The 27,186-nt window shown below is 38.5% G+C and overlaps 4 protein-coding genes and 1 pseudogene across 6 annotated transcripts; 1 reads left to right on the forward strand and 4 right to left on the reverse strand.

The window, feature by feature from the left end:
• Positions 1–177: 177 nt before the first annotated feature.
• On the reverse strand, positions 178–2,930 carry LOC122987707 (keratin-associated protein 29-1). Its single transcript, XM_044359727.1, has 4 exons — positions 2,641–2,930; positions 2,324–2,415; positions 1,877–1,972; positions 178–1,678 (listed from the first exon to the last, which is right to left on the reverse strand). The coding sequence occupies exons 1-4, from the start codon at positions 2,900–2,902 to the stop codon at positions 1,430–1,432; spliced, it is 699 nt and encodes a 232-aa protein (XP_044215662.1). The 5' UTR covers positions 2,903–2,930; the 3' UTR covers positions 178–1,429.
• Positions 2,931–3,189: 259 nt separating this feature from the next.
• On the reverse strand, positions 3,190–4,768 carry LOC122987292 (mucin-5AC-like; the record flags this gene model as incomplete). The annotated part of the gene is made up of 1 exon (XM_044359085.1): positions 3,190–4,768. A coding segment is annotated over one exon (1,188 nt), but the record flags the coding sequence as incomplete, so codon positions are not given.
• Positions 4,769–4,770: 2 nt separating this feature from the next.
• Positions 4,771–5,332, reverse strand: LOC122987294 (annotated as a pseudogene).
• A 7,067-nt stretch (positions 5,333–12,399) lies between these two features.
• On the forward strand, positions 12,400–16,601 carry LOC122987562. Of its 2 annotated transcripts, none has more exons than XM_044359491.1 (8): positions 12,400–12,605; positions 12,842–12,952; positions 13,070–13,154; positions 13,304–13,488; positions 13,576–13,672; positions 13,772–13,922; positions 14,632–14,874; positions 16,316–16,601. In XM_044359491.1, the coding sequence occupies exons 2-8, from the start codon at positions 12,878–12,880 to the stop codon at positions 16,371–16,373; spliced, it is 894 nt and encodes a 297-aa protein (XP_044215426.1). In that variant the 5' UTR covers positions 12,400–12,605; positions 12,842–12,877; the 3' UTR covers positions 16,374–16,601. The 2 variants fall into 2 exon arrangements, with proteins under 2 accessions (XP_044215426.1, XP_044215427.1); XM_044359492.1 differs by having other exon boundaries at positions 12,846–12,952.
• Positions 16,602–18,031: 1,430 nt separating this feature from the next.
• On the reverse strand, positions 18,032–25,245 carry LOC122988227 (endoribonuclease ZC3H12A). 2 transcript variants are annotated; one of them, XM_044360447.1, is made up of 6 exons: positions 24,964–25,245; positions 23,514–23,963; positions 22,870–23,009; positions 20,430–20,664; positions 20,109–20,215; positions 18,032–19,931 (listed from the first exon to the last, which is right to left on the reverse strand). In XM_044360447.1, the coding sequence occupies exons 2-6, from the start codon at positions 23,885–23,887 to the stop codon at positions 18,889–18,891; spliced, it is 1,899 nt and encodes a 632-aa protein (XP_044216382.1). In that variant the 5' UTR covers positions 23,888–23,963; positions 24,964–25,245; the 3' UTR covers positions 18,032–18,888. The 2 variants fall into 2 exon arrangements, with proteins under 2 accessions (XP_044216382.1, XP_044216383.1); XM_044360448.1 differs by lacking the exon at positions 24,964–25,245 and adding an exon at positions 24,832–24,940.
• Positions 25,246–27,186: the final 1,941 nt, after the last annotated feature.

Below are 27,186 nucleotides of genomic sequence, written 5' to 3' on the forward strand. Positions count from 1 at the left end.
AATCTATTTTTCATTCATAAATACCTTATCAGTCAATCATAAATGAGTGATTAATCTTTAATTAAATTTTCAGAGAGCAGAGAGTTTATTTATGGAGAGAAAAAAAAAACATTCAAATCACACTATTATGGTCCTATGGTACCTAAAACAAGAGAACACAACAGCCGTCATGATTTCAATCAATATTTTTGAATGTGAAGAATGCCGTGACATTTTTAATGGTGATTTTTTAAATTTTTGAATAAATAGGGGGCCAAATTTAACCTGGAGCACCCTCTATGAAAAAAAATGTGTATCAGCTGCACAAACATTTTTAAAAAGTTGAGCTATTTCCATTTTTTGTATATGATGTCAAAAAGTTTTAGGCTAAATGAATGGTGTTTAGGGTGTTTTTCCTGCTCTCAAATGTAAAAATGGTCAATTTAGCCTGAGCAGTATGAAAGGGATAATCAAATTCAAATTCATCAGGCATACAGTTTAATAGATTTACGTCATTTTTATGATAATTATATTTTGTACAATACACAAAACTAGAATAAATTGATTTCATTAAACATTTACAGTACATGACCCCATTATACCATAAAATATACTTTATAAACCACAGCATTGACATCTAACATCATAATTCACAAACATATTAGACAAAAAGTAGCCAAAAGTATTGAATTGCACATTTGATTATGATCACATCTACAGAAACGCTTCGCAAAACCTTCACAACACCCTGTAAGAACTCAACATTTGTGTCTCATAAAGTGCATATAGTCATAGCTGCGTTATTCTCAGAATGGCTTGAAGGGATGAAAATCTAGGAAAAGGTTTTGGTGATAAAATATTTATAACCATGTTAGTGTAAGTAGGAATGTTGGGTTTAGGCTCTCTCACCCATCCAAAATTAAAAGCCATCTACAATCCGTTTGTAGTGGGAAGGCACAAACAAAAACAGACAGCAGCTGAATTTAATCACAGTTATGGACAAGGTCATGGGAACCAATTACAAGACATTAAGTAACTTAAAATTATTTCTTAAAATTTAACAGAGAAGAGAATGTCACACACAGTGTTTGCTTTAATATATCATTTTGTTAATTAATATGGTGATTTGCAACCTACTGTAAATGTGAAGTGATGTAATGACTACATTACTTCTGTCATGTTTGTCTTGATTCCTGAAGTTTATATATGTATTGTTTTTTCTTTTAGAAATACTTTTCAAGGCTGTTTTTAATCTGTCTTGAACAAGAAACAAAATCAACATTGTAAGTGGGGCTTTACATAATTCCATACATATATACAATTACATATGAATATCAGCGAGATAAATGATTAAGTAATGTTAACCTCTCATTGCTAAGCTTTTTTTCTAGAGGGAATTACTCATGGCTCAGATGTCTTAATGACCCACAGCAAGCCCCTCCACAGTCGCTCACAGCAGGAAACTGATGGCAAACAGGCAAAGTAAGGAAGCAATCAATTCTATGTGAAGATGAGGACCTCTTGTGGCAAAGGAGTTGACGTTCAATGTGCCATTCAACCATAAGCAGGAATTTGTAGTGGCGTTGCAGCATTCTAGAAGACATGGAGGTTGTGTTGAGGCTTTGCATGGGGTATGGCTAGTGCAGTTGGTGCAACCCGCTGTCCACTTAAACTTGGAATTGACAGTCTCCTTTTTCAGCTGCAAAAGCAATAGTGGGTAAGAGAGAACAGTGCAGGTCCTACAAGTGGTTAAAAGTCTAAATATGAGATGAGATTAGAACATTTTGATGAAATATGGTATTGTAGTACATCAACATTATATAGATGTGTTAAAGTGTGAATTTGTTTTAAGTTGTAGAACTTGGAGTATCTTATTGTTATTTTTGGCAGTTCTCACCTGGCAGTGTGGTTGTGAGGGGGAGCATGTTTTGAATTCCTCAAAATTTTTGTAGCAATCTGTGCCATCACATGTACCTGAATGGCATTTTTTTCCCTGAGAAAACAACATCAATGAAAAGATGACGCTAATCTCACACCAGGCCTTGCTCATGACATTTTGCAAACTGTTATACGGTTCTACACACCACCACCAACATTAATATTACAGGGAAGTGTTTAAAAGTCAACAATGTATACAAATATAAACAACTTTGCATATATATTTTTTTAAATACACATTGACAGCTGTCACAAAGAAAATGTGCAGCTGACCATCTAAGAAAAGGTGAAATGGAGATGAACTGAATTTAATGATATACACAAGCCTCTAGCCTCCTGCCCCCTCATATACATCCATTCCCATGCAAGCATAAACTCAAACACACACAAACCCTCTTGTTCTTACTTTGCTTGCTGTTGTTTGCGTGTTGGTCATAGTCGTTTTGGTGACTGTTGTGGTTTGTGTTGTTGTTGTTTTCATTGTTGTCGTTGTAATTACTGAGAGGATGTAAATAGAAAATAATAGAAAATAAGTAAGAAACAAGTAAGAAAATAGTAAAATATTAAAAACATGTTAAATTATTTGCAAGAACAATGTGGGGTAATTAATATAATAAATTAATTTATTAAGTACATTAACATATCAAGGAATATTATTGTTTTATTTATTTTTTATAGTCATGAAATGGGAATGTTAAAGATGTGAAAGATGGTTCTGTTTACCTGTTGTTGTTGTCATCATCATGGATGCAAAACTACTATTGAGGCAGCCAGTAGAATTGCAGCAGTTCACAGAGCAGTTAGTCTGCGAGGTGTTGAGGCAGCTATCAGCACAGGAGGCACTGCAGCTAACAGTGTAGCACATGTCCGTCTGTCTAATCAGCTGGTACATTGCAGAGTGACACATTAGGAGACATTTCTTTAAGTGCCTCTGCTTTTCTTTCTTTCTGTAAAAGTCATTGACTATTACAATTAAATGTAACATTATACCGGACAATTACATTATGTAAACAATTAAAGTGTAAAGTTAATTTAGAAAAAAAGATTATTTTCTTTTACCTTTAGTAGTTACTCACAGATACCACTACATCCTTCAAATGCTCAGTTGCTTCTATGGATTACTGATATAGTACATTGTATATTTTGCTGTATGTACACATAATTAAATACATAGACTGTAACGCATATTAGGTCAATTTATTTGTTAAGGGTAATGTGTCAGAGAGTATTGTTTGATGACTGAAAAGGTTTGTGTCATTTGCCACCCTACCTGACAATATGCATCAGCAGCACATGAAGTGTCATTCTGACTGGTGTACATTGTGTAGCAGTCTGAGTAGTTACAGGTGAATGAGGGGCAGTATATCTGTGTTTGAGAAAAATAAAAGATGCCCGATAAAGATATGAGTATGGAAGGATGAAGAAGAAGGAGTGATAAGGGAAAGACGCAAATATAACAAACTCTCAAGTAAGGTGGACTTGCCATGCTCATTGAGGTAGAATTTGACATAGTGGTTCCATTCATACCAGGCATGCCTACTGAGCCAAAAAGATGGATGTCATGATCAAGGATAGGAAAAGACAGAGAAATAACAATAGCTTTCTTTTATACACATCGGAAAACAAACTCTGTATGTCAGTGGAAACATCATATTATTTGGTTCTAAGAAAACATACCAGTGGAGCTTCCTGAGTATGATGACTTACTGGTGGACAGTGAGGGTAAGGGACCAGAACCTGATGTCTTGGAGGATGATGAACTGGTCCAACTTGAGCCCGCCATGGTGGTGCTGGACTGGATCATGGCTGTTGAACTAGCTGTGGGGGAGGCAGAGGTGGTTCCTGTATTAGTAGTACTGATTGAACTAGGATAGATGATAGAAGCTGAAGGTGTAGAATTGGCAGTGGTTGTTGTGCTGGTGCCAGACTGTGTGGTGGTTGCTGACCCTCCGGAGGTGGTTGTGGGGGACTGGATAGTTGTGGATGCTATGCCTCTGGAGGTGGTAGTGGTTGTGGGGGACTGCGTGCTGGTGGTGGATACTGGGCCTCCAGAGGTGGTGGTGATGGTGGTTGCTGTGCCTGCAAAGGTAGTAGTGGTTGTGGGGGACTGGGTGGCAGTGGTGGTTCCTGAGCCTCCGGAGGTGGTTGTGGCGGAATGGGCAGTGGTTGTTGCTATGCCTCCGGGGGTGGTAGTGGAGAATGACTGGGGGGTGGTGGTAGCTATGCCTCCAGAGGTTGTAGTGGTTGTAGGGGACTGAGTGGCAGTGGTGGATGCTGAGCCTCCGGAGGTGGTAGTAGTTGTGGGGGACTGAGTGGTGGTGGATACTATGCCTCCAGATGTGGTAGTGGTTGTGGGGGACTGGGTAGTGGTGGTGGATACTATGCCTCCGGAGGTGGTAGTGGTTGTGGATGCTGAGCCTCCGGAGGTGGTAGTAGTTGTGGGGGACTGAGTGGTGGTGGATACTATGCCTGCGGAGGTGGTAGTGGTTGTGGGGGACTGGGTGGTGGTGGATGCTGAGCCTCCAGAGGTGGTAGTGGTTGTGGGGGACTGGGTGGTGGTGGATACTATGCCTCCGGAGGTGGTAGTGGTTGTGGGGAACTGGGTGGTGGTGGATACTATGCCTCCGGAGGTGGTAGTGGTTGTGGGGGACTGAGTAGTGGTGGATACTATGCCTGCGGAGGTGGTAGTGGTTGTGGGGGACTGGGTGGTGGTGGATGCTGAGCCTCCAGAGGTGGTAGTAGTTCTGGGGGACTGGGTGGTGGTGGATACTATGCCTCCGGAGGTGGTAGTGGTTGTGGGGGACTGGGTAGTGGTGGTGGATGTGACTGTGGGGGACTGGGTGGTGGTGGTGATTTCTGTGCCTCCAGAGGTGCTAGTGGTAGTGGGGGACTGATTACTGGTGGTGGATACTGAGCCCCCGGAGGCAGTGGTGGTTGGAGGGGACTGGGTACTCATGGTGGTTGCTGTGCCTCCAGAGGTGGTTGTAGGGGTCTGGGTGGCGGTTACTGTACCTCCAGAGGTGGCAGTGGACTGGAACTGGGTGGTGGTGGTCATTGCCGTACCTCCAGTGGTGCCGGTGGTGGGGGACTGGGTATTGGCTGAAGTTGTTGTGGCTGGAGAGATGGTAGAGATGGAGGGCTGGGCGGTGGTGCTGGTTGCCTGGCTTCCAGATGTGGTGATGGGGGGCTGGGTGGTAGAAATTGCTGTGGCTCCAGAGGTGGGGGGCTGGCTAGTGGTCATGGTTGCTGTGCCTCCAGATGTCATGGTCATGGGGGACTGGGTGATGGTGCTGAGCGGTGTTGTGGCTCCAGAGGGGTTGGTGGGGGGTGATGGGGAACTTTGACCTGACACTAATACTGATGGCAGAAGAAGTCCTAATAGGAGGAGGCGGAAGATACCTGTGCAGCCTGGCATTTTGGGAAACATAATAGAAAAGTATGTATTTTAGTGTATGGAAACCAGAACATAGAAAATGATGAACATTGTATCATGATCAACATTATGATTATCATATTTTATTCATGTGTTATGATTATGATTATTAATATGCTCGTCTGCCTATGTCAAAAAATGGTTCTAATCAGTATTGCTTAGCTGTTTTTGTTGCTTTGTGTTGCTTGCATGGCTACATGTATGAAATAGTGGATATTATTGTTGTATTATTATACTAATGTTTTGCTGTTTCCTGTTGCTCTATGTGGTTTTTGCATTGTCTTGAGAATACTTTTTTTTGTTGCTATTGCTGTCTTTATGGCGTGTTGTTGTCTTTTATATGTAATTTTTGAGCATCACTTCATTGGTTTCAGAACATCTCACCACAGGACTGCAGTTGAAAATGTGCCAGCTGGCAAATGTTGATGAATCTGCATTGTCCTTATGAATAAATAAATAAAATTAAGTGAAATTAAAGTTTATACAGGCCCTGACTTGGCACAACTATGACGTTTACATTTGTGGTTGTGGGTGAAATATCATGACAACTATTGGATGAATTGCCATGAAATGGTACAGATATCTATGTTTCCCTCAGGAAGAATTGTAATAACTTTGGTGACCCCATAACTTTTCATCTACCGCTATCATCAGGTCAGAATTTTAATCTGTCCAACACTTTTGTTTATTGACACTTTTGCTACATTAAGATGATGAACACCTCATACCTGCTAAACATCATGTGAGCTTTGTCATTGTAAGTATATTTTTCATTTAACTCAACACATCACTGTGCCTAAGTACAGCCTAACAGAGCTGTTAGTGTGACTCCAAGTCTTGTTCTCCACAATGTAACAAGTGAAGAAAAATAAAATAAAATTCAAACATCAGCATCATGAATATGTAAAATGAAAAAAAGAGAACAACAAAGAAATAGATGAAACAGGCAGAATCTATGCTTATGTATGTGTGTGTAGCCACATGTGTAGCACTGGTGCATAGTAACCATGCCAACATACATGTGTCATCTTTTAATTCATGAGAGAGCTACAGTACAACATCTTTTCTTTTGGGACAGGGACAGTAGTGTCCCAGAGTTTCTGTAGATCTATGATTTATTTCTTGATAAACACTCAATACGTGCCTATGAATTTTAATCTTACAATACATATGTACACAGCACAAAATATACATTTTACAGTATATTTGATTAACATAAGATGTTTTGGATAGAAAACATTAATCACCAGGCATGTTTTTATGAGGCACCAGCCACGAGACCTCTCGAAGTGTACATGCAAGCTGCTTTACACCTGAATACAGCTAAAACATGATTATGTAAATGTTTGTCAGACTAGGCTGATGGAGATAACAATACTGATTTTATACTATACCTTAAGTAAACATGTGTGACCAGTGACAGTGCTTTCAAAAAGCAAACACACATTCATACCTTTGTCTATTATAAAAGTGGTGGAGGCCATTATCACATTAGCAGAAAGGCAGAATTCTTTGTCCAGCCTGTAATGACACAATATCTGTTAAAATCTTGGTAAGGGAAACATAAAACATACACTTAAAATGAATGAACATCTGCCAGATGTTGTTCGATTAATGTCCACAATGTTTTGCAGAGACATATCGATGTCTGTAAATATGTTTTGATAAAGCGACCTTCATTCAGCATCTTTGCTTGCAGAATAAACTGGGGTAGAACAAACTTAATTTGTTTGCTGAAAAAGGTCTAAATGGTGAATGGTAATGTGGGCATAATTCATACTGTTTACCCATGCTAATAGCTCTCTGAATTACAGCCCTGCTCTTTCATTGTAATCCACCTGGGCAGTTCTTTTGATCTGTGAGAGCTAAGTCATCTTTGGTCTCCTCTTTTTACAATCCTCAAATTGTCCTGGTGAAACTGATATCATAATTGTTTGGTTGAGTCACAGTAGAAACTGAAAAATTCAAGATTTAAAGCTTTTTTTTTTTGCACTTCGTTTTCACATTTTTACACACAGTTTCTCTCATTTGTGACACCTAGAACAAAAGCCTCATTTAAAGTTTAAATATGATTAGCAATTTATAGCAGTAGTCAACCCATCATGAGATCATTCCTGCGAAGATTAGTTCTGTGTACTGACCCACAATTATATCATAAGTGTCTGTTTGCATGGGTTTATCAGTGAGCACAATTAAAATGTGTTTGTTCCTCAGTCAGTTCCCTTGGGAGAACCACTAAGTGGCATGACTTGTTTTTTCCCATCTCCCTTGGATCTCAGCATGGCCTCCTATGGGCTCTACACCCTGGAAACTGAGTGACAACATGTTGGCATCCAAATCAAAATGCAGAATTAATTGGAGAAAAGTCCGTATTTATTAAATGATATTACATTTTATGTAGGCTGTATCAAGGGATTTGTTCTGCTGCTAAACTGTCATGCTGTAAATCATACTCCCTGTTGGCCTAACCCCTCCTTGCATAAACTCACTATGTCCATTTTCATAATGTTGTGCTGGTGAATTGTGCCCAAGATTTAATTATAGTACTAGTTAAATGATGACAGAAACAACCCTCAACAGTATCAGTTGCTGTAAATATTACAACACTTCAAAAGAGACAGTATCTTCATTAGAGAATATTCTTATGAATGTAATGTGATTAACAGTGTCTGTATGTTTCTGGTAATGAGTAGACGCCTTGAACAGGAAACCTGTCAATATTTTGCAAAGCATTTTATAATCAGAAATATGACTCAATAAATAGTTTTTGTTATCAATCTGGATCAATCTATCAATCTATACAGATAGTATAGAGAAAAATATGATAAATGAGAAGATAATTTAAGAAATTTTCAGATTTATTCTCAGATTTATGTAAATAGTATTTCATCAGATTATTAAACAAATGTGTTCATATGCATCCAAATAGTTGTTAGTGATTGACTTGTCCAAAATAGAACATAATAATATTGCATAGATAGACACAATCATTCATATAGAATAAATAGATCACACCATTCCCCTACTGTATAATTTGCTGGCTACAATGATACTACTGTTACTGCATCCCCCTGTAATTCCATGTGCACACATTTCAAATCTCTCTATAGGTAAATTTAAATCATGAACACTAAATTCACCATTAAAAAATAAATTTTGTTTCTATTCAAGTCCACTCACCTGTGGTGCAATTTGCAGGGTTTTTCGTCAGCTGCGATTGAAGTGAATGAGCTCTCTTTCTCCAACGTTCCCTTTCTCTATTGGTCTTTGTCACCTCCCCCCTTTGCTTCCTCCTGACAGCACTGTAGTGGCAACATAACAAGTGGAAACTCTCACCTGCACAGCTATATTTGTGTGAGAGGAGGAGACTGCTGTTGCTGGGTGGATTACAAGATGCAAAGTGGCAGTGACACCAGGAATACACTAATTTGGTTGTCAGTATTAATTAAACCTTCAGTTCTGATGTATACAGTACATAGTTTTGAGGTGGATCTGGTTGACCTGAGAATGATCAGTTAAACACTCAGATATGCAATTGCAGAACATTTCAGAAAATTGCACCATATGTCAGCTTGTGTTTCATGTGAGTATATTGTGATCTCTGATTATATACAAAAAACAATTGGACAGACAAATAAATACTTGAATCACCTTTACTACATTCAGCTTTCAAAATATTTTTCAATACTTCTCCCATGTGTGTCAGTCTACCATAAAAGAAGATATTACATTACAATGTGTTTCAGTATTGGGTTGCTTTGATGAAACTGTGCACCCAGCAATTAAAGATTTACTAAAATAACTCAGTGGATTAAGCCTTTTCTTGCCTATAAGGGTACAGGTGAAATTTCTATGCCTAGTGGGGAGATTGTATATGGAACCTCTTGGTTTCTGTGCAACACAATGTGAAATCAGACCCCCTCTTTCCGCCAGCCATGAAGCCACCACAGACTACAATCACCTCTTTGTGGTCGAAAGAACGTAGAATTCTTTGGGCACAACACAAAAGGCACCTGCGCAATTCAGGTGACAGAAGTCCTTCCTTTTTCATTGCAGCTGCATGAAACACACAAAATTCTGTCTGCTATGTATGGCTTATTTCAGTCATCATTATTAAAAAATACACAGGAGTTTGAGAGTTATTTCTAAAAGTCTGTGTGTGGTAAATCAAATCTGCATTTGAATTTTATTTGTAATATCATATAATAATGGAATTCTCTGAAGGGATTGTATGAGCTGTTATTAGGAAACACTTAAATGTGATAAATGACGCAAAGACTGTGAATATATAACAGGTGGCAAAAAAGGGTAGTAAACAAAATTCACTGAGAATTCCTGGCTATGCCTGTGCTGGTCATCCTGTTTTCAATCAAATTGATACAAAGTCTCTACTTGTTTGATAAAAGACAAGATGACGGATGGATGGAAAATTTGCACATGTACACATACAGGCATACAAACACACACAAACTCATCATTTGCATTCCTTTTACGTATAGTTTTGTCTGAAACCTGTGACGTGTCAGGGTATTAGTCAAATTAGTGACTAAGTAGCTTAGATAACTGAAGCATCATTGATATTATCCAAACTTGGGATTTTAGAGTTATTGTATGGTTGGTTTGGTTTGCATTTCCTGGTTTTACCTGAGTTGCCTGCTTATTTTACTTTATTTTATTTTATTTTTTAATTTCATGTTTATAATTTTTAACTTTTAATTTTGCATTTTACTCCCTTTGTGTTTTATAATGTGTGTTGTTATGTACTGGCTCATGTTTCACCTGAATGCCCAGCTTTACTTAGAAACCAAAGACTTATGTACTGTGTAATCAGTCAGATGATCAACTGGGAAAAATGTACTGAACTTGACAGAAACAGAATATAATATTCATAAGTATGTTTTAATTAGTGTATAATCACCTGAAAATAAGACTTGTTGTGTTTTCGTTACCTTAGAATGAGCCCTTCATATCTACATAGGAAACGGGTCCCCTTTGATGGGGGCCGCTATGTTGCACTGTTCTTACAGTAGCCCAGAACGGACAAACCAAACACTGTATCTAGAGAGGGCCTTTTCTGTTTTTCGTGAGTTTTGCAGCCAACGTAGGTTCTCCTACACATGCGTTTGTTTGCAATCATCAACTTCGCTGCTAGATGCCACTAAATCTTACACACTGGTCCTTTAACCTTGAGTTTTGGAAATTTGATCATGTTAAGCATAGACATCTGATATCACAACAGTATATAAATAACAGAAAATCACAAAAATGCATAATATGTCCTCTTTAATAAATTCAATCATTTATAAGTGTGAGTCAGTTTTTTGTTTTGAACTATTCTAAATTTCTAAAGTGGAGAGGGTTCAGATTTTAAAGGTGCTTTTGTTTTCTGTGGTGAAAGTCTGGATTTTACTTATCTCACTTCTCAAATTTTACTGTGTAATGATTATAGACCTTCTGCACTAATGAAATATATACTACAAATTTCATATCCCTGCTATCCATTTGTGCATTTCATAATTTTTTGCTCCTCATTTTACAATAGCCTATGATTGCAATAATCTTAACTGTGCAGAAAATTGTTCATCTTCAATCCAGTGCCACCGTTTTGTTCCATAGAGCTTCCAACATTTTTTCAGGAAACAAATGGCATTCAAAACGCCTATGAATGACAGATTTGCATTTCCTGGAAAGTTTGTCTATAAACATTCAACAAAGGCTACAGTGTCTAGACACAACAAAATAAAACAGTATTATTGAAATTAGCCCTTTAGTATAAACATGGCAGGAGCTGTACATGGAAGGACAGTCACATATTGTACGTCAGTATGACCTTTTGCTCTTTTTGCTCGTTTAGATCCACATCAGATAAGGATTGAACAAACTAGTAGCTCTGTTTGTGTTTATATAATAGCAAGATTTTGTTGGACAAATTCCAAAAGTCATTTTAATATGTGGTTGCAATCCTTTGCACGTAGTGACAGGCTACAACACACAGACATCAGTAGACACTTCTTCACTTGTGATGCTCTGCCAGGCCATAAGAAACTCCTTGCTTGCCTTGTCTGTATGTCTCTGAAAATTGTGGGACTTTGTATAAAAGAGCTACAATTTCTACAAGGTTCATCAATTGTTAAATACCCTCAAACACACTTAACCTCTTTGATTCTGCTACACACACCACTATTTCAATCTTCATGTTATTTGTCCAAACATTGTTCAAACTCGGTGAAAATTATTTTAAATTCTGGTGAAGATTCCAAAGATTTTAAAGATACTAAAGAAGTGTAGAGATAAATTATGCACAAGACATCTAATATTTCCATAAGAAACATAAAGTCTTATATGTTAGGTTGCCCCAGCTTTTACAATTTGAGAAATAGAGTAATTAATATGATATGATAAATCCGAGCACTGTTAAATTTGAAAAATATTCAACACAAAGAATATCAAAGAGTTAAACAATCTTGCTAAGTTTCATATTTACCTTTGTTTTACTTACTTACTTTTGAGTTTGCTTCTTTGCTCAGGTGTATATTTGTTTATTAACTCATCATTTTCGTCTTTATTGCATTGTATTTGACCTTTACTGAGTGACAAGTGTTCATGTCCTTATATATGTTCATATGTCTATAACCATATAAATCCTTTAGGGGTCATTGTGGAGAATAGAAAAGACTGAAGTCCCTTGGGTTTTAATATTTCACTCAGTGTAAATAACAAAGTATGAAGTAAATTTTAGGGGAAATCAATAATTTAATCAAGTGTCCGGCTGAAAGTCAGCATTTGAATCTTGTTTCATTTAAAATCAAATTTGTTTTTTATGCGTCCACTTAAAAACAATTTTTTTTTTTTTTTACTTCTTCGGCTCTTACAGTTGAAGGTGTCAAAAGACAGACAGAACAGATGGATACTGACACAGAATCCTCCGTCCTTCAACAGTTGCATTGCATGTGGAGGCTTATTCACATTGTTTATAGATAAGGCTCAGTGGACCAAATTAAGCACCCTGGATGCAACTGGACTGTGTGACTGCATGACTAAGAAGATTAGATAAGATTTACCTACCCAGCAGCCGTCAGCAGCACTGCTCACACAGACTTGGTGCATAGCAACAGGTCAGCGAGCCTTGTGCGCTACGTTAGCATTCACCGTGGACTAGGACAGAGGCCCATTTAGCAGAAATGGGAGCTACCGTTTCCTCATGACCTCGCCTGGGATTGTTTCCTCCCATCCTTCAGCCGAGCTTCTGGCAAAGGTCAGTGTCCAGCTCTGTCTGTGCAATTTCCACTAGTAGATTTTGATGTTTTATGTGTGTTTATTTATGAAGTCATAAAACTGAAAGCCTTCTTTGAAGTCATGAGACCACAGTTCAGTACAACTAGAGTCATCAGTTCACCCTAATGTGAAGATTTATTATAACTTCAACAGGATTACCTTATTCCTTTTTGAGCTGTATTAGATATATCACATTGATATTCATTCATTCCCCAGTCAGAATACCACAATGTGAGGTGAACATGCTACAACATGACCGCATATATCCTGTGGACTGTATTTACATGGACGTTCAAGGGGATACTGTGCACCTGCAGGTTCCTTTGGGTGAGAGAATGATCAGTTATCTGTTAAATTTGTATTGAAACTGGGAATTGTGATCTTCAATGTTTTGATAAGGGTGGATATATATATGGCAATTTCTTTTTTTTTTTTGCATTGCAGATATGCCCATACAATGCAATCAAATTCTTGCCACGGGAACAACACATTACAGAGGAAAGAGGCCGCAAACTGAAACAACTAGTCGGTAAGGAACTCATTAAATCAATGAAAAAAATTGACAAATAAAATATTTGTCTTCAATTGGAAATACTTTATACATCTGGCTTCAATTTATTCAGAGAGGCTGGTGTGTTGTAGCTCCACAACTCCACCTTAATTTTCTTTGTTTGTCAGGTGTGGAAAGTAAAGTGGTTGCAGCCATACCTGGTAGCCCTGACCGTACAACTGTCCTTCATAAAAGACTGACCAAAACTGAGAAAGACATACTGTCGCTTAAGACCAGGATTGCGTGTGACAGAGCATCATGGGAACGGAGGTTTGCAGAGCTGCAAAAAAAACAGGAAGAGCTATGCAATCAGGTGTGTCTGTCTGTGAATGTGCGTGAGTGTGTTTGAGGTTGTGTCTATGACTTCATCAATGACAACTTGTCTCTTTTTTTCCCTCAGATGGCCTCTGAGGCTGGAGTATTAGTGAAAGTGGGCAGCTTTAATGACCAAGGAGAGTCAGGAGTGGACAATGGAGAAGTATATCAGGAGTGCTCGAGTAAATGTCACACACACTCATTTCATTGCATTAACACTTTTTTAAATGCAAACATGCCTTTGAATTCAATAATTATGTCAACTTTTATGCTAAAATTAGATCGCAATCTCTCACGACTGATGTACCAACACAGAGGGTCTGTCGTGTCATCAAGAGGTGATACTTACGCGAGCAGTTTGTCAGGCAGCCAGTTGTCCTTGTCATCGGCACTGAGCTCACGACCTTCCTCCTCCTCATCTTCAGCCGCAAGGTGCAGCTCATAATCTTTAGTGGTTTACAGATTTAGTTAACAGTGCTTACTATTTTACGTTTTTTTTAAAAATGAAATAAGTGCAAAAAAACATGCTCTATACATGATGTTTCTAATGTTGCCTGTTAAAGTACCATAAAATAGCAGATCAAGTCTGTTTGTTGTAAAACTCGGCAACTCACAGCAAAATGATCTAGATGGATAAATAGCACGACAGGTATGAGGAAAAATATGTATTTTTGACTTTGGGGTGAACTGTCCCTTTAAGTACAATTTTTTATTTGAATTTAAATACTTTGTATTTATACTCCACTACATTTTGGAGGGAAATATTGTACTTTTTACTTCACAGCTATAGTTACTAGCTACTTTCCAAAACAATATTTTATACATAAAACATGTGATCGTCTTTTTAAAATAACTACAAAATATCATTGTTATAGATCAGACGACCTATCAGTATAAATTATCAAGATTAACGCCATTTTGACATCTTTAAAATGCTGTGTACATGTACATGTCAATCAATCAGTATTAATATTTCAATAACATATTTATGATCAATTTAACACTCTAAATGGGGACAGTTTGCATAATAAGTACTTTTACTTTAAATACGTTTTGCTGTCAATACTTCTCTAAAGTAAAAGATCTCATTACTTCTTCCACCACTGATATTACTGTCTGACTGAACCCTCTCTTCCCCCAGTGTGAGATCATGGAGGACCACATCTCAAGGGCATCACCGAGTTTTTGTTCCCCACTCCCCCATGGACCTGCAGCTGGGTCACAGGGTCAGAATCATGCTGCCATCTGGACGGATCAGCACGGGAACTATTCGTTTCCTGGGCCACCTGCAGGGGGAGGTAGATCTCCACCTTGGGGTTGAACTGCAGACACCTGATCATGGATTGCATGATGGCAGCCACAGGGGATACACATACTTCGAATGGTAACTAATCTCATATTGTTTACTGTGTGAACAACATGGGTAACATGTAGCTTCTTAACAGTGGTGGAAGACGTACTGAGATCTCTTACTTAAGTAAAAGTTACAATACCACAGCATAAAAATACTCAATTACAACTACTAAAAGTCTTGCATTAAAAATATTACTTAAGTATAAGTATAAAGTATTAGTTGCAAATGACCCACTCCGTGTTATATTTATTATATATATTGTATATAGCGTTTGTGAAAAGTATTATACACTCTTGGAATTTGTCATGTTTTGTTGTCTTAAAACATTGAATCAAAGAGGATTTAATGTGGATTTATTAGAAGAAAAGACCCTTTAATGTCAAGATGAAAACAGATCTCTTTAGAAGTGATCTAATTTTGTCACAAATATAAAAAAATATAAAATGCATCATCTGTTTTATGTGTAAAATATTGATTGGAAAAGTAACTAGTAACTACAGCTGTGAAATAAATGTAGTGGAAGTATAAAGTAGCATAAAATGGAAACACTCAAGTAAGGTAAAAATACCTCAAAATTGTACTTGTACAGTACTTGAATAAATGTACTTAGTTACATTCTTCCACTGCTCTTAATGTGTCAATATGTGTAACCTGACATTCAGTGCTGCACTGGGATTCTATTGCAACCACTATCAGCCACCCAATGGTGCTTTACTGGGATAATCTCACTTCTTTTTTGAAACCGCAATTCAGTTACTTTTTAAGAACTTTTAAAATGTGTTTTCAGTGCATATTTATCAGAAGTTACTTCCAATCATAAATCACATTGCAGATTTACACAGTACATTAACACATTCACTTTTAATCTTCTGACAGCAACTGATGGTCTCTGCAATCCATCTATTACTGAAATATCAATCAATCAATCAATCAATTTTTATTTATATAGCGCCAAATCACAACAAAAGTCATCTCAGGGCACTTTTCACATAGAGCAGGTCTAGACCGAACTCTTTAACCTAAAAATATGATCCCCAAAGCTCAGGTTAAATACATAAAATTACATTTTAGTGTCTGAATGAAGGCATTACACTCTGGTCTTTATGTATTTAACAACAGCCTCTGGACATACTTCAGTAAATCCTGTACACTTAGTGGCTGAGCTGAATATGCAAATCTCAGGCTGAGGGCAACTTGTGAGGCTCAAATTACACCATTTGACATGAGGCGTGAACTTTGGGCATGAAGTGTGAACTCATTTGCCTGCACCCTTGACAAATTTGACTCATTGTTGTAGGAAACAGGGCTTCAGTATAGTCTTTTCTTCAAGCGGAGAAATACAATATGCACATGAACTACCCAACACTTGTGAACATGTGTACACTTTAATTTTAGGAGGAGGTGATTTAAATTAACTTCAGACATACCCATGATGTTGATTTATTGTTATTTCTGTTTCTGTTCTGTGCAGCAAGCCTGGCTATGGTGCCTTCGTACCATTCCACAAACTACTGATGGCCTGGGAATGACAAAAATACAGACCAGATCATGCAGACCTGCCCAATTGGATGCACTGAATATAGGACCAACTGAACGCAGAACAGTACTATAGTCATAGATCTGATACCTTGTTAAAATGAGGTAAATCTTTGTGTCAAAGTACATACATAAAAATGAAAAAAAAGTATGTCATGAGTGTCTTGTCTGTGCGGAGACATAAATCTGTATTATTAACAATAAAACACCATTTCAACAAACTTCGTTCCAACTTGATTACATTCTGACATTGCAGAAGGCACTGTGTGAGGCTTTTGGGACAATGTTATAGTTGTTGGTAAAGTGCTGTTCTTTTTCTAAGTTGGTTGATTTACAAGTCTTTAAGTGTCTCAGTCTTAAAGTGAAATAAGTAGAAGGAATTCAAGATCAAAGTCAAAACAGCCATAATGGCAAAAAAACTTGCAGAAACTATAAAAAACCTGTTGAGCACTGAAAACATTTTTCTTGCTTTGAGTGACAGTCAGATCTTTGCCTGAAGGGATTTTTTATCAAGCAAATGTAAAGTGACAAGGCCATTTCAAGACATCCTCATGTTTAACACATGTCAAACATACCATGATCCAAAGGTCAGATGATGATGGGCTCTATCTTGCCCTTTCACTGACAAATTGTCTTCATATGAGAATAAAGCAACTGCAATATTGCCAGCTGTGCTTGACAAATTATCACGAAAAGCCGCAGTATCCTCAGAGTTCCTAACATGCTGACAGAATGTGGAAGTGTTGTGATCAGAGATACATTTAGCAAAACCATAAACCTTTTATTTAATTACTCCTGTGTTTTACAAGTCAGTTAAAATAGTGTGAGACAACATACAGAAGCAATCCTATAACCCCCCCCCAGTCGTTTTAAATTCCAAAGTATTCTAATGTCTGAAAATTGTATAACCTTAACTGAAGTTCCCCACTCTTGCTGGTAATGGCTGTGTGAATGTATACCTTAACTACTATTGTGGCTTCCTCTGGATAGTGTGCATAGATCACATTTCTAAAATAGCCCAAACAGGTGAGCGACAGTGAAAAGTAGGCCATTGCTCCTCAGAGGAAACAAAGAAAGAACATGTTAGATATTATCTGCAACTAAACTTACTTTAAAAGTACTTAAGTAATGATTGAAAGTACAGATCTTAGAATTGTCATAGGGTGAGAGAAGTAGAGCGAGCAGGGGTCAAAGATATGCTTGGTTTCTTAGTAGTCTCAGCTCAGTCCAGAATTGAGGAAGAAGTGGGTTGTAGAAGGAAGCTATGTTGTTTTCTTTTCCATCAAAGTACAAAAATTCTCTGACAAAAATATTCACGGATCAGTTAAAACATCATTTTGGAAAATTAGGCTGTCATCCAACAGTCACTCCAGAATAGCTTGTTCAACTGACATCAGTCACTTAAGCATGCAGACACACTTGCACTTACATACTATACACACACACACACACACACACGTACACACATGAGTTGACCTTTTCCCTCACACACTAGAAAAACAAAATGAGTTTCTGGTTTGTTTGAGCCTGCAACATGAACTGCAGAGTAGAACATTTCTTTGTTTTTAAAACCCTCGGGCACTCCTCGATTTTTGTGGAAAATGGTTGCAGTAAACAGATCAATGTGTAAAGTAGGATACATTCTAGAGGATTTTATTTACATTTTTTTTATTTCCAGTGACATGCTTACAATAAAATTTTATCTTGTACCTTTACAAAGCAGTTTGTTAGAGAATGTAAATCTGCATGTTCATGAGAACTAAATTCCATATTTTTATTGACATTTTTTTTACTGCATTTTCAATCACAGAGTAACCCAAATACACATGTTGTGTTACAGCAACACTTGGTCAGAATGTTTCATGAAACTGATGCTGATTTATGGGAAAGGGTGATGACACACCAGCATATTCTCTTTGCTGGTGTCAAAGTCAGTTTCCCTGTTAGATCAGAATTTACTGTAAATCTTAAGTGAAGGTCAAGATCCTCTGCTTGATTACATTAACTGAATGCACTGGGTAGCGTCAGTGTATTGAAATATATACTGTTTTTTCACCTAGCTGAGATGAACTCAAACAATGGGCTGTTCTGGAGAACTACAGTGAATGTAAAAGAAAAAGTAATACTTTATCGCTTATTGCATGAGAATGTATTTTTGGAGATTAATTTAGATAGAGACACAATATGCATCAACAGTCAAAACTCTAGAAACTCAATCATAGCTACAGTATTATTGGTCTAGAGGCACTTTTCATCCAAAATATGGAAGACAGGGTTACATTTGACTACAATGTCATACAAATACATTTAATTTTGAACAGATTAACTAAACTGTTCATCAAAAGGAAGGCAAATTGCACCTCCATAATAGCACATTACACAAAACTAAACATCTTTGCAATTAACTTTCAAATCACTCAACTATAGACACTATGCTGCCAGAGTGCTTGACATATAAACGAGGTCAACAGCAATATCATGTGAAATTTGACTATAGAGGATAAATCATCAGAATATCCCTCTCTGAACCTTCAGGTTGAGGATCTCTGCAGCCAGTTTCTCAGCATCCATCAGATGTGGGAACATTTCCATAACTGTATCCACCTGATGTGGGTTGAAGATGGCTTGCAGGTTCTTACGGAGTTCCAACCTTTGTGGGTCAAATGCCACTGGAGGTGGCTGTGGCTGGCCCCAGGAATGGTACTGCTGGCCCTTATAGGAACAGCGAGAGTTGTTGGGGTGTGAGGAATGGACCGAAGTGGGGAGACTACATGTCCTGGCATGGTGCAGCTCCTGAAAGGGATCAGACCAGTAATTTTGCTGATGATGAGGGGCTCCGCTATACTGGAGATTGGTGGGAAGACTGTGTTGGTGTGGTACACCATGTGGGAGCATGTGAGGAGGGTAGGTGTCATATTTGAGTTGACCGTTGTAGTCCAGGTTTCTACGATCTTGCTGGTGAGCTTTTGAGGGCACTACATGGGAGCAGCACCTGCAAGACTGGCTGGTGTTATTTTTTTCTGAATGCACCGAGGCATGTTTGGGTCCAGCGAGGGCACTTTGCTGGTGGAGCCTGAGCATGTGGGAGTTGCTGAGGCAATGCGAAACATCAGAGTACTGGCTCTCATAAGAGCCAAGGCCAGAATCCAAGTATTCGTGAGAGAGGTTGGCATAGTAATGATTGGGCATTGAGTGCAGCGGGGGCCACTCTTTCTCACACTGGCCTCCTGTTGCAGAACATGGTATATGATTTGGACTGTTTCTAGGGTCATCACAGTACAGCAGTTTATTTTCACTAACCTGACTGGGATGTGAAGAAATTTGCTGGTCTTTTATGTGCTCTATGTTAGATTCTTGAGGATAGGAACAGGTGTTACGAACAGGCCCAGAATCAGACTGAAGCTGTCTGGGTGATAATCTGGAATTTCTTTCATCTTTTGTAGTAGAAATCTGGGCTTTCTCTCTTAATTCATCAGCTAAGGACAGGTAGGACTGGTTTACCCGCTCTGGATGGTAGAACTTGCATTTGATGCCGTAAGTGCACTTTTTGTCTGTGGAAAGCAAAAATGGAAAAACACAAAAAAATTATAGATCATCTCATTTGAGAACTGCATTCCTTCCATGTCAAAAACCTCTGAAAATGTGAAAAGTATGGCTGTGCATCTGCAGTATAAAAATATATAGTAGAAGGGATCCTCTTCCTGAGCTCTGTGCTAATCATATCTTACCATATGGACAGAGCTGTCTCTTTTGCTCTGTAGGTAGAGGCTTTTTCCTAAGGAAGTTGTCGAGACTGGGGCCGTGGCGTCCCAGAGGATCATCTGGGGGCATAAACCTGGTCAAATAAAAAAGAAAAAAAGAAATTACTCATGGTTGACACTGTCATTTTTTGTGTGACAAATTAGCTGGCTGCTGCACAATTATGCTTCCCTGATTACACTCTATAGACACTACAGCAATATGCCCTCTGGAACCAAATTAAACGGCATTCACAGAAGGAAAATGTGAAACCACACAGGCTCAAGCAGAGAAACAGGCTAATTGCTTACTTGTCATTCACAAAGGAGTACATGAGGAGCCTTTCCTCGATGCATTTCTTCCACTCAGGTCTTTCTCCTTGCAGGTCACGGTATGTGTCGTTTGATACAATCACACCATCTGACTCGTATGCCAACTTGACGATAAAACGGTCATCATAGCAAACCACTCGCTTCCCCCCAACACGGCGCGATGGAGTGAAGACCACTATTTTCCGTTTTTCAAGCTCAGTTAGGATGTGTTGATCTGAAAGTGTAAACAATCATGAGTCAGACTGCTGTGAAGAGATAATGGAAAGATAGTGTAGTGGAGGTGTTTTTATTACCCTCTTACATTGTATTTAAAATGTTTTCAATGTATTTAACTGTTGTATGTCAGATTAAAAATTGTATACATGCAATAGTCATCATCCACAACTGCATGTTCAAGTTACAAAACCCACAAATATTATGAAAAAATGCAGTAAGCATTTTACAAAGCCCCGGCAATCAATCAAAGAAAACAAAATATGTCAAAGAAGGGATTACATAACCTGTACAAACATCCTATCTGTGTACATGATACTGATAGTACTCAAAAAGAATGAATGAAAGCAGAACACACACACAGTACACGCAGAGTGTTTTTCACACAGATTAGAAGTGAAATGAAATGAAGCATGAAATCTGTGTAAATGAACAAGAGGCCAGGTTACATGAAAGTCAGACATGTATATGGCTCAACTATTGACTTACAGATAATACACTCAAAACACCTCTTGGATGATTGTCAACAGTTGATGAAACTCTGCAAGTAAACTCGGTGTGATAGAAAAAAAAAAACAGCTGTACTTCCTGATGGGGCTTTCCCAGGATTGACTGCGGGCTAATTTTTATTTCCTTGTTCACAGATTGAAAATAGAACCTTTGGATTACTCCACCCAGGCTGCAGTTACTCAATCATGAGAGCCACAGATGATGATCAGGTCCACCCTTCATTATATAGTTGTTATTGGAATTATCTGACGTTACGTAAGCATGACCAGTTTGACAACATGGCTGCATTGAGACTGAATAAAGGGCAGCTTCTGTATAGGTGTGCAGCCTCTGGATTGTGTAAGAACACCCAAAAAATGTTACTGACCCAGCTGTTCTTTATTGCTTCCACTAGACACTGCACTAATTTTATCTCATATGTCCACACTTGATGTCATACTGACCTCATAAAGGAAACATGACTTCGTAGCCGCTTGGATAAACCTCTATTTCATAATCTCAAATGTGTTGCCCCATAACTTTGGCAAAAGTTCAGCAGTTTGGCCTCTGACAAAACTGAAACTTTATCTCCTGGTTTCTGTGGTTATGAATCACAGATACAGGAATATGCATACAGCTACAGTGTTGAAGGAGATTTCAGTCGTGGTCATATTCACATTTCTCGGTAAAAGGGAAGCTCATTGACTGAATTTAACTTTAGGGGGTGAAGCAATCAAATGAGTAACTAAAGGAATAGTTCAACATTTTGGCAAATGTGCTTATTTGCCTTCTGGGGGAGAGTTAGATGAGAAGTTTAATAGGCTTTGCTCAATGGTAACAAAACCACCACCTCTAAAGCTCACTAGTACATATTATATCTTATTTGTTTAATTCATACAAAGTGTAAAAATGATAGTTAGGTTGTGTGCTGAACTATTACTTGGCCGGAACCAGTTGCCAAGCAAACAGTGGAGGCTCCGGGAAATACTGCTCCTAGCCAAGAAATAGAGAAAGAAGAAAACTCACCTGGAAACAGTGCATTGGCATTTTTTACACTCTGTTTTTTTATGGATTAAATAAATGAGATACATTACAGGCTGCATTGGACAAGAAAGGGCCAGACTAGCTACTTCCCCGTTTCCAGCCTTTGTGCTGAGCTAAGGTAACCAGCTGGTGGAAGTCGCCTTATATTTAACAGACACATATGAGAGTGGTATTGATCTTCTTATCTAACTCTCTGTCAGAAAGCAAACAAGTGGATTTCCCCAAACTATCGAACTAAGTGCAACAGTTATGGATGTTAAAATCAGATAGCAAACTTTTACTCAGAAGCAAAAACATTTCTAAGTATTTCTACCAAGTAGTGAAAAATCCAAAACAAAGCAATGCGGAAATCAACGTGAGCATCATGCACATCAAAACCTTTTGTCTGTGAGAAGCGTATTTAATTTAAGCTGAACCAAAAATGATTGATGTCATGTTAGCTATGCTGGCATCCAGCTCCCCAATGCTGGTATTTCTATTCATGTAATTAAGGGATTGCCTGTTGCCTGAAGGCTAGGATAGTATAAAGACATTACTTTTTTTCCAACTATCAATGCTACTACCATGTCCAGAGCAGTGTTGTTTTGTTGTTTATTTCAATTTTATCTTAACCAATGCCATTGTTTGGCTTCTCTGCCTCATCTGCTTGACTGTACATTTCTTGTATGCTCACCTGTTATGGGGGCATCAGGTCTGGGCTGCTCCTTGCGCCAAGTGGGAACAAACACAGTAATGGTCTTATGACCTTTGTCCATGAAGAAATTCACGGCCAGCTGGATACCTCGGCATGAGAACACTTCCTTGTTGCCATGACTAAAAAAAGAGACAGGTGAGGGAACATGAGTACAAATGGCAATAAATAACTGACAGGGAAGGAGGGAAAAAAAAACAGTTGATCTATGTAAACATCATGTGTCTTTGATTTATCTCCCTGTGTGAACCCTCCCTCTAGCTATTACTTTGTGTGTGCTTCAGGTGTTGAACTTGAGAGGCGGAGATTTTTGAGGTGTGTGCCGAAAATTTGCATGTTGTAGCAGTGGCCTTTACAAAAACATGCACAGGCAGGGCGGTGAACGCCCGTCAGAAAAATCAAGTCACACGTCAATGTAGGCTAAATGTATGTTTCATTGCAATGAGGGATGTTAGCTTGAAACATGTTATTTTACAGGTGTTTGCTGTCCCTTGTTAGACAACACAAGCTTTTATTGTTATGTCTCTGGATGTGAAAATGAAAATGATTATGATTTAATTATACAAGTCCACGATCCCATGAAAGAAAGTAAAAAATTGTTATCAGGATTTGTCATTGGTGCTTACCTCATGGCAACATTGCTACCGTCAATAACAACAGGCCTCAATTCTGTCTCTGTCTTCTTCCTGTCCCTAAGTTGTGGTGTGATTCTCAAAGGTCCTTGGGCCCAACTTGGAGGCAGCAGAGAGTCTTTTCGGCCTGCCCTCTTCTCATCATTCTCAGTATTGGATATGCAGGGTGCCGTGCTGGTCCTGCTCCTAACCAGCTCTCCGAGCACAGAGTTGGTGTCTGTGCTCAGGCCCAGCTTCCTCAGAGCAGCCTTCACCTCTGCGGTGGTGTAACCCAGCTTCCTGAAGAAGTCCACTTCTCGCTGGAACTCCTCAGTGTCTGGTTCCAGCTGGTCTGAAGTTGAGCTCTGGCTGGAGAGTACCTGATCCATCCTTTAGTATCTGGGCCTTTTTTCAGCAGCATAGAAGATGTATTACATCTGCCTCTGGATTATATTCATGGAGTGACTGCAGGAAAATTATATTTAGTTAGGAATACATGTTTATTTGACATAATTACATCTCTGGACATCCAGTTTTCTCTTTTATTGTCCTCTTTAAGAGCTTCAGTTAAGTACTGAGTCCACACTCACACTGAATCATACACTGTTTATTAAGGCCTGACATGTTCCAACTGATCGTTGAAGCTAAATATTCAAATCCAAGATGTTTTTGTTCAAATATAGAAATACTCAAGATGTCTTTTGTGTACTTTTTACACATTTTCACAGTATTCAACCAAGAAACTCTGCATTTAACAGTTAGTTGTAAGAGTTTCACTGTTCTGTTGCACAGCATGACTTTGTAACCACTATTCCACCCACTGCTTGTCAAGGGGTTAAAGGATTGTCATACAATACATACAACATAGTTAAGTATATTTCATTTTAAGCTCTTTCATACATTATATTTACCTACACTTCCCTTTCCTTCTTAACATGCTCTTGTCAGAATTGTCAGTTACCATTTTCCATGTTATTATGTATATTATATTATTTGATGTACCTGATAAAGCTTTAAGTAAGCATCCAATAAGTTAGTTTCATTTTACGGAACTACTGGAAATGCGCGATGCTGGTCTGTCAAACGATAATCAGGAGTCAAAATTAAATGGAAACGACTCGCCCACCTCACAGTTTCAGGCTGTTAATGGCCTGTCTACCAAATATACAGTAGTCTGATCGCCAACTCAGCTTTTCATACAGCCTCGGTTAGTGAAATAAAGAGACTTTAACATAACAGGAAGACCCAATGCGCTGCTTTACGCACAAATAGCGTAACATATGTACATTAGACTGCCTTTGACTTTATAAACGTATGATAAGTGTTAATTTACCTCGGAAAACACACCAAATGTTTACTGCTACCTGGTACAGGTGACGAGTATAAGTTTCCACCGCAAACCGGTAGGCAGGTTAGGTTACAGCCCATTTCTCGTCAACAAATCTCGCCACAGAGGCTAACTTACCTTCACTGAGCGCCTCTTTCTACTCTTGTTCCATATGTCAGCAGCCACTTAAGTCCTCTCAAGGTTTCGAAGTACAGTAACTTTGGCACAGTTAGGATTTCGTAGCGCCTCCCTCTTGACAAATGATTGCTTCCCTTCTTCTCTCTTCCTTCGGAGGCATGCAGAGCCATGAAAAATTTGCATATATGCGAGATAAGATAAGGTGTTCCTTTTCCTCTGGCTGTCAGTCACATGTAGTACACGAGTTAAAAAAAAACCTTCCCTATTCTTTATTGTTCTTGTTGTCCCTTGAGGAGATTTACAGAATTTACAATGGCAATAAAAGCAATGAAACATTTAGGGTCAGAAATGTTGACCTCAAGTGCCCCAAGTGCTTTATAGGGAAATTACATAACAGGTTAGATTATTTAAATGAAAATAAAGTGATAGAAAAGTGTAATACAATCATATTATAATAAACTAAGATAGTAGAAAAATGCTCCTTATTGAAAGACGCCCACCCACAACTCAGCATGTGCCCAACAAATACCAGTAAAGCTGATGTCTATGTGTTGCTCACATACAGTGCAGAGTCTGTGCTACAAGCTGTGATTTGTCCCTCTGACTAATTTCTGTTCTGGATTTTTACACAACAGATTTTAAAGCAATCTGTTTTTTATTTGTTGTTGTTGTTGTTGTTGTTTTTAAGGTTGTGCATATTTTTACAAAGGTAAAAATATTTCGGTAATCCAATGAGGAGATTTATGTGAGGAATCATTCATTAGTTTGGAGCAAAATACTATTATATTATTATAATACTGATAGATTTTTCTGGAACAAGACGCCCTCTAGTGGTTTGGAGTAAAATGCTCCCATTTTACCCACATTTATTTTTCTATGTAGTCTGATTTTTGACATACAGATATAAAATTGTATAAAAAATTATATAATAATAGTGAAGAATAAACCACCATTTAGTCATAGACAAGTCAGGTCAAGTCAATTTTTATTTGCATAGCCCAATATCATAGATCACAAATTTGCCTCAGGGAGCTTTATAGTCTGTACAACATTACAGCAACAACTTGACCTTTTCGAAGATACAATTGTACTCAGTGTACATAAAAAATAAAAAGCTCTTGATTAGATAACATTCTTAATGTGAATTAGTAAATCTAAAATAAAACTGGTTCTAATATTCTACATTAACCTGTAAAACTGGGTTAGTTTGTGCAAGATCATGCTGTACATACTGTTTTTTTCCCCAGTAAATATGTGGGCTATTTATTGCACACATTGCAACTAATGTTTACAGCAGCCCAAGTCTGTTTGTGCTATAATTTGACCACTAGATGTCATCCTTGCTTCATTTTATCCTACTGAATGAACTCTCATCGGGAAGATTATGGAAGATGTTGGTCTGCAGACGATTATAACTTGAATAGGATGCCGGTTAAGCTGTGAAGTCCTGTGTAGTGTCTGTGTGTGTGTGTGTGTGTGTGTGTGTGTGTGTGTGTGTGTGTGTGTGTGTGTGTTCGCCACCAGCTCATCGTTGCTGGCTGCAGCTCATTGCCCTGCAGTAATATCAGGCCTTGCAGACACCTGGGACCAGTGGTGTGGGCCCTCAGAGGAGGCAACTGCTTGGCAACTGGCCCTGATTACTTTCTCCACTCTCCGGAACTCAACTCTGTGTATGCCATTAAACAGCTCCACACAGTGTGATCCCAGCTTGACCGTGCCATTAACCCTGAACACAAAGGGTTGTTTACAAATGCACACACACAAGCACACACACACACACACACACACACACACACGCACACAGAAGCGCACACACATAGATTCACACTCTGGTACACGTGAGTTCTCCGTGACTTTATATGTGGGAGAGATTCCAAGTGCATTATGAAAAAATATCAGTTGTATTACACTTGGCATGAAGGACATTTATATAGTATTTTATTGAATTTAATCTGTAACAGCTCCATTTAGCCTATAGGAGGCTGTGGTTGAGTGTATTGTTTTGTAATTTATGGCTAGATTACTTTGGAAGGCGTTATTGCCATCCAGAAAGCTTTTGTTCAGTAATGCAAATCTCGTATCTTGCTGAGAATCCAAGTGCCCACGATTGGATGAGATTAGTGCAGATTGGGTATTGTGAACATCAAACGCTTATTTCCTTAACATCTTGAGGGAGGCATTGCCCTGCTCAAAGGCATATCTTTTTCCTCCAGGCAGGTGCAG

Source organism: Thunnus albacares, chromosome 8 (genome assembly GCF_914725855.1).
Source record: "Thunnus albacares chromosome 8, fThuAlb1.1, whole genome shotgun sequence".
Taxonomy (NCBI): Eukaryota; Metazoa; Chordata; class Actinopteri; order Scombriformes; family Scombridae; genus Thunnus; species Thunnus albacares.

What these genes read in the sequence shown, in the direction of transcription:
- LOC122988227 (XM_044360447.1), bottom strand. Translation starts at nt 23,887, where the DNA reads ATGGATCAGGTACTCTCCAGCCAGAGCTCAACTTCAGACCAGCTGGAA. An exon ending in GGTAGCAATGTTGCCATGAG is followed by an intron (nt 23,010 to 23,513) that starts GTAAGCACCAAT and finishes CTCTTTTTTTAG; the next exon opens with TCATGGCAACAAGGAAGTGT. An exon ending in ACCTGATGCCCCCATAACAG is followed by an intron (nt 20,665 to 22,869) that starts GTGAGCATACAA and finishes TTACACTTTCAG; the next exon opens with ATCAACACATCCTAACTGAG.
- LOC122987707 (XM_044359727.1), bottom strand. Translation starts at nt 2,902, where the DNA reads ATGTTACATTTAATTGTAATAGTCAATGACTTTTACAGAAAGAAAGAA. An exon ending in GATGATGACAACAACAACAG is followed by an intron (nt 2,416 to 2,640) that starts GTAAACAGAACC and finishes ACATCCTCTCAG; the next exon opens with TAATTACAACGACAACAATG. An exon ending in CCTCACAACCACACTGCCAG is followed by an intron (nt 1,679 to 1,876) that starts GTGAGAACTGCC and finishes TTGCTTTTGCAG; the next exon opens with CTGAAAAAGGAGACTGTCAA.
- LOC122987562 (XM_044359491.1), top strand. Translation starts at nt 12,878, where the DNA reads ATGACCGCATATATCCTGTGGACTGTATTTACATGGACGTTCAAGGGG. An exon ending in CAAACTGAAACAACTAGTCG is followed by an intron (nt 13,155 to 13,303) that starts GTAAGGAACTCA and finishes TTTGTTTGTCAG; the next exon opens with GTGTGGAAAGTAAAGTGGTT. An exon ending in AGGAAGAGCTATGCAATCAG is followed by an intron (nt 13,489 to 13,575) that starts GTGTGTCTGTCT and finishes TTTTTCCCTCAG; the next exon opens with ATGGCCTCTGAGGCTGGAGT.